This window comes from Didymella exigua (genome assembly GCF_010094145.1).
Source record: "Didymella exigua CBS 183.55 unplaced genomic scaffold M421scaffold_40, whole genome shotgun sequence".
NCBI classification, from domain to species: domain Eukaryota; kingdom Fungi; phylum Ascomycota; class Dothideomycetes; order Pleosporales; family Didymellaceae; genus Didymella; species Didymella exigua.
In genome coordinates, this window is record NW_022984814.1 from 16,978 (window position 1) to 23,765 (window position 6,788).

A 6,788-nucleotide genomic window follows, 5' to 3' on the forward strand; every position below is an offset into this window, starting at 1 on the left:
AGGTTAGTAATATACCCAAACCAAACCTATACCTAGCACGTGCTACCCTACCTATACCTATACCCAGTCACGTGCTACCCTACCCTACCTATGGTCCGTGCAACCCTACCCTACCTATACCTATGGTCCGTGCGACCCTACCCTACCTATACCTACGTCCGTGCGACCTATACCCTACCTATACCCTACCCTAGGTACATGGTACCCATCCGCCAGTCTAGGTCCTTGTACTATAGCAGTAGTGATTCCTTCAGTCCGTACAGGGCTCTTAGTACCTGTAGAAGCTCTCTATCTCTCTTGAACCTATTAGGTGTCTGAGCGTAGAGCTTTTGATTAAGTGTAGCGTTAAGAAACGCGTTTAGTACGTTGTACTGAAGTAGCTCTAATCCAAATTGATTGGCTATTGCGATAAGTGCTCGAAATGTTCGAGCAGCTAGTGTAGCAGCGTAGGTATCTCTGTATAGCTGTTGTAGGTCGCCACAGACAACAAGTCGTGCCTTAAATTAATAGAGGTAACTGTCCTCATCGAACTTGTATGTAAATACCTACATTAGGGGTAGCACCTCTGCATTAGCAGTCTCTGCTGTTTGTGTCATCTTAGCAAAGCAGCCTTTGCCCTAGATCTCGCAGTACTCTTTCTGCGCAGCCTGTTAAAACTGCTCTCTAAATAGATAAGATTTAAGCTCTAAATATAATTGTGGAGCTCTTGGCACTTGCAAATAATATATTTTTGTGGTTAGCTTAACCTTTAAGGCAGTTAAGAAAGCCTTAAGGTAGTTGTTGACTAATACTCTGTATAAGACAGCGTGAGAGTGCCATTGCTCTGGTGCCTAGAGATCAGCATTTCGTCTTGTACGCTGTGGGCCTTTAATGACGTTGTCTGTGCTAAGATTAAGGTTTTAACGTCTTAGAGCGTTGTTCTTATGTTAATTAGGTATATAGCCTTTAAGCTAGGTTGCAGAAAGGTCTTTATTTTGTAATTTGTGTAGTTGCTGTTTGTAAGCTAATTGCTTATCTAGAGTGCGTTGCTCTTGTTCTAATTCTAAGGACAGAGAATTAGTTTGTCTGTCTTGTTAATTGTAGATTAAAGTTTCTAGAGTTAGCAATCCTCTATTGTTCTGCTCCTTATTCTGTTCTGTTACTTTACCCCCTATCTAAGGCTCTGTGAGCGCAGATGTGTGAGTAGGCTGCTGTTAACGGCGTTGTTAAGTTATTAAAAGATCTTCTATTGCTATATTATTAGGCTTAAGCTCCTTAGGAAATGCTAGAAGCTTAACAACTTCTGCAATTACTAATTTGTAAGCGTATCCTTGTAGTCCTTTATAGAACTTTGTAGGTTTAAAGACAATATCTTATGTGCGTATAACCTAGTCCTTAGTAGGAAGCTAGATCCTAAAGATGTTAGTTAAGTTATAGCTAATAAGGTGGCCTATAAGCGCTCTTAATTTAAGCTTGTCTGCGTGTTTAAGCGATTAATTAAGGACATACGCCTAACAGCCTATTAGTTGCATGTGTTAAACCTTTAGCTTTGTTTTCTAAACTATTTTGTATAGCGTTTTCTATTTTAGTGCTTCTGTTGGCGTACAATTCAGCACATATGCTGCTGTTTGAATCAGCTCGTGAGACAGTGACTTTAGCAGTCCTGCCTGAATCCTCATGGCTCTAGCTTGGATGACAAGCAGCGATCCTGCTCGCTCTGCCAGTCTGTTCTGTTCTTCTGTGTACTCTGCTCGTGGCTTATATTGAATACCAAGGTCTTTGCAGAGTTCCTGTAGGAAGTTTAGTAATGTGCTATATCTATAGTTATTGTCTATCTTAACAGCTGTTACGTTGCAGTTAAACACTTACTATATACTGTGTACGTCTTAAACTAACTATTAACTTAGGAATAGTTTTAATTACTGTAGGAAGGTTAACACTTTGTGCTATTTTAAGTATTAATTAACAGAGTATCTAGCCTATTAATTGCTATTTAAGTAGGCTTCTCCTTAAGGTATTAATTAGATAATATTAATAGAGATTTAATAGAAGGGCCTCTAAGCTTAGTCTTCCTGTTATCTTTAAGATATCTGCTTTGTTAACTTTAACTCTATACAGACAGTATAGAATTTGTTATTATTGCCTTCTACAACAATTCTATTAACGTTTAAGGTAAGCTTTTTAATTGCTTTCTTACTAGGATAACCCTATATCTAATAGGCTGTCCTAGCATTAACTATTTAATCAAGGCGTAGAGCCTTTAAAGGTTAGTAGGTTGTGCTAAAAGACAACAGCAAAGTCTAGCTTAGACAACGTGAGGCATTAGCGTCCACTAGCCAGTGCCCTCCATCGTGCTCCAAGTAGGCAAGAACTGATCCTAGATTGCCCTTGTACAGGAGATCACGTCCTAAATTAAAGTGTATATTAAGCTTCCTGCAGCGCGCTAAGCCAATCAGGCTTGTGACAAAGCCTTAGACGTAAGCAACATGAGTGAGCTTTAGTGGTCGTACACCTGTTGGTGTATTTGCCATAAGCTCTATGCTTCCCTAGGCTGTTATCTAAACACGTCCTGTTCTAGCTCCAACAAAGTTAGTAGCAGCTGCGTTGTACTCTCTTGTCTATCCCTTCTAGTTCTTAGTGTTAATTACATGAGTGTTAGAGCTAGGGTCAAGGATCTATTAGTTGCTAAGCTTGCTAATATCCTCTTCTATGCTTACTACTGTGTAGAGGTTGTCTTTCTTTTTTATATTATTACAAGCTTTTGTGTTAACTTGCTTGTTATTCTAAGCATGTAGCTCTTGCTTGTAATTTATATATTGTACAGTGTTAGCTGTATGTCTAGTAGGACGGTTGCCGTTGTCTATAGCAATACTCCCTCTATTCTCTTGCTGTTTTGCGCGCCACTTATTGAGCGCCTTGTTAAGCTTGTCTCTTAAGTCGTTGTTAGTGGCTAGGGCGGCATCAAGCTTCTTTTAGCCAATTGCGTTGGCAAAGGCCTTAGGTCTTTGTGGATGCTCTGTGTTGATTAACTAGCAGTTAACCTAGTAGTGCTGTAGGCTATATGGGCATTGGGGCTTGTGTTGCAGCTTAATCCTGTAACTATCCTTGTTCTGCTGCTGAGGCTTTGCAACATTGAGCTCTGCTGCCATTAAGCTGAGTCCTGTTGACAGTGGTCGCACACGCTTAAGGTAAGTGGTGAATTTGCTGACGTAGTCCTCCACAGATGGAATAGCTGTGCCAGCGTCCTCAAGATCGATCAGAGCTCGCAGGCCTGATGTGCCGTATTCTGGATCAATTGTTCTGCATGCAACAAGGAAGTCCTCCTGTGCTCTTGATCCTGTTGTCTCAGGAATCTCTGCAGATATACACATGTTGGTGACCTCTACCTAGGAGCGAAGCCACTCCTCAATCTTCCTGCCGCGTGGCGGCGTCTGGAGAGATTTGTATCGTGCGATTAGATCGCGTTGTTGTAATGCGTCAGATGGTGCAAGATGCTTCTTGAGCGTCGTTAACCGCTTGTATGGCGTGTCCTTGCTCTTAATTAAGTAAAGGTGCTTTGCAGCAATTGTCTTGCTGATCTTAGAGTTGAACTTAGCAAGAGCCTTCTTCTAACGCCTGAACTTAATGTCCTTGCGCTCCTATCGCTTGTACTCCTATTAGTACAGCTTCTGCTGCGCGGCAGTAAGATAAGCAAGTGACGTAGCATTGTTGTTGTGATCTGTCAATTGAGGTTCAATTGGTGCCATTAACGTAGGCAAGACTGCTGCCTTCGTGGCAGGGTCAACGTACTGCCAGAGCTCGTTCTTCTGCGCAGTATCTTTTTGTATGAACAGCCACTTGTGCCAGTCGTTAGCTCGATCGAGGACAACTGTCACTTGGGTGACTGCAGGGTCTGACCTAGTAGTTATTGTAAGTTGCTCTGCACAGTATAATCAATTGTGATCTTAATTGTGGGTGCTAATTAGTAGGTCGGCGGCTCTGTACAGTATAATTAATTGTTAATCTTGATTGTAGGTGCCAATTAGTTATTGTAAGTGAGCGAGCTAACTAGTCGCAATCTAGGCTCATAACTGTTGCGGTATCAAGAGCAAATGTATATGATGAGTGTATTGTGTTCTGTTCTGTGTTGTTCTTGTTGTATCTGTCTATGTTCTCCAAGGCTCGCTGCGGGGTTTGTTTTGATGACGTCTTTGTAACGCAGCCAAGGTAAGAGGTGCTCAACAACATGAGGAAGTAACACCAGACCACCGCCAACAACACGTGATCCGCTTCTCCTCTCAACCGTTACATTTAGCCCGTACGTACGCAAGTCGAGCATCCACTGCATTGGGCTGTGGCTGCCTTGTACCATGAACCTGTCCATCATCTGCTGCATAAACTCCAAGCAGCCTTTTTGTCAACGCAGCCTGGGGTTACTGCTGCCGCTGTTGCTCCCCCTGTACGCGCTGTTGTCGTCGAACACCTCCTCTTCAAACAGCTCAGACAGCTCAAGTGCGTGTTGTACAACCATGAAACAGCTGATTTTGATCACCAACAACAATATTGGCAGGTACAGCTCGGCGTCCTTCCAGCTGTCCTCTTTGACGCTGAGCACAGCCAACGCACACACTAACGCGCAGTCGTACTCCTTGCGGCGGATGCGCTAGTCAAGCAGCGCAATGCAAAACATTAAGCACGCTTTCTCAATCAGCGTTAGCTTTGCGTGCTTAGGCTTGTTCTTAAGCTTGTTCTTAGGCTTGTTGTTGCACTTAGACAGGTCCTGCTTGTTGTTAAGTTCATCAATTATTATCTTGTCCTCCTCCTCCTCTTCCTCCTTGTCCCCGTCCTGGTCCTCGTCCGCTACCTCCATCTCTGCCCCACCAACATCTCTCTCTGCCTGCTCAACCAACGCCTCCCACGCCTTACGCTGCTGCTGTGTAAAGCAGTACTTAGGGCTCTTCTAATAGTGCTCCCTCTGCGTCTGTGCAAAAAACATCAGTATCTGCTTCCACAGGCGTGATTGCTCTTTGATTGACTTGTCGTCCATGTACGCCTGCAGCAGCGTGTACCTAGTCTAATGCTTCTCTGTACAAATGGCCTCCATGCGCACAAATATGCTTGTCCACTTAATGACAGACATCTGGCTCACGCAGGCCAGTCCATCTATCGCGCTCTAAATTGCAGCCTCCACAGGCTCCTTATCTTTCTCTAGGTCTATGTTGGGCTCCTTAATGCTTGCCAGCAACTCAGGACAATCCAGTTTGTTCAAGTACAGCAGCTACCTAGTCCACTCTAGCCATAGGGCCGCTTTGTCCTTCTCCCTGTCTTCGATTGTTGTCTTTGCTCAGTCCTCAACGTTGGCCCACGTCTTGGCCATCTCCTCGCCTACGCGCGCCCACGCTGCCTCGCCCTCTGTAGGGACAGGTTGCGGACTGCTGTCTAGGTTGTGACGCACCTTAAAGTACTGTGATCTGTGCCAGCTGCCGAAAAGTTGCTGGCAGTGTACGCGCTTGCAGCTGTCTTCTATCTAGGCTTGCAACGCCCCTGCCTAAGTTTGGCTAGGGTGTCCTTGCCTTTTTCCTAATAACTAGCCATTGTGGTCTTTGCGCTAGTGCTTTTTGATTAAGTTAATAGTTCTTGCAATGTGCCAGCATTTTTTAGGCTTAAGTTGGCACAGCAAGCCGTCGTCGTATACTGGCAGCTGGGGGATGGGCTGCACGTTGTTGTCTAGTACCGTCCACTTGCTAGGGTACTGTAGCAAGCCCACCTACTGACAGATAGCACCCCCTGCAGCTCTAATGTTTTTTGGCGGTCTCTTGTGTTGCTTCTGCAAGTGGCTCTTAATCTAGTCCAGCTATACTGCGTACTAGCACTCCATGCACACTGCTACCTAGTACTCAGCCAAGTGCTCAAAGTACTAATGCTTAACAGTGGCTTCTAACATGTTAGCAGTCCTCTGCAAGCCTCTATGTGTGTTTTTCTTCCTTAAGGCAATAGCTCTTATCTCTAAACTATGTTAAGTTTCGCACCCTAGCTTGTGCGCCTGCTTATGTTGTATAGGCTAATCTCTGTTTAGTCTATTACCCTAGTCAGGGGCTAAACCTAATAAACATCCTTCTTCTTCTGCTATATCTCCCACATCAACAAATAAACAGTTATGTTGCTATCTAATCTACTCTAGATCTCCGCGTTGGAAGATGCCGCCAAGCAATTCAATGGCAGGCCCTGGAGCTTCCCGCTAGCCAGCGAGTTGAGCTTTGCCCACAGGCTCGCATACAACCTGCTGAACCTGGACTACCAAAAGCTGTTTTGGAGCAAGGCGACTGTCTTGGACTCGCAGCGTGATGCTCTATTCCGCCCACACAGCGCAGGCTGGCTGATTCTAAACAAGACAAGTGTCTGCAAGCCTGTCTTGGTTGCCCACTCTGTCCTGTCGGCGATCTGGCTGCTGAAGGAGACGCTCGCCGAGGACGCGCTGCCTGCCGATGCTTGGGCCCAGCTGGTCTTTGCAGCGCAGGATCTTGCCAGCAGCCCAAGCGACGACTTCCAGCAGGAACCCCCTTCAGCGCAGCGGCCCTGCGATTCCCCACCACCGTCGACAAAGCGTGCTGCTGCGTCCAGCTCAGCGCGGCCGTTCAAGCGCCTCCGACAAGTCGCCCATTCCCCCAGTCCTGCGACGCCGTTGGAAGCAGGGGACGAAGCGGAGGATCCTGAGCAGCTGGAGCCGCCTAGTGAAGCCGAGGCGGCCGAGGACCCCAACGAGCCCGTCCATGGACAGCTTGGACAGGAGGAACCCGCCCAGATCACAAGCGTCTCTAATAAAAACCGCC

At 45.8% G+C, this 6,788-nt stretch overlaps 2 protein-coding genes across 2 annotated transcripts; both read left to right on the plus strand.

The window, feature by feature from the left end:
• The first annotated feature begins 5,041 nt into the window (after window positions 1–5,041).
• Window positions 5,042–5,464, plus strand: M421DRAFT_403504 (uncharacterized protein). The gene has a single exon (XM_033590261.1). The coding sequence runs from the start codon at window positions 5,175–5,177 to the stop codon at window positions 5,406–5,408; it is 234 nt and encodes a 77-aa protein (XP_033444482.1). The 5' UTR covers window positions 5,042–5,174; the 3' UTR covers window positions 5,409–5,464.
• Window positions 5,465–6,142: 678 nt separating this feature from the next.
• Window positions 6,143–6,788, plus strand: M421DRAFT_403506 (uncharacterized protein; the record flags this gene model as incomplete). The annotated part of the gene is made up of 1 exon (XM_033590262.1): window positions 6,143–6,788. A coding segment is annotated over one exon (646 nt), but the record flags the coding sequence as incomplete, so codon positions are not given.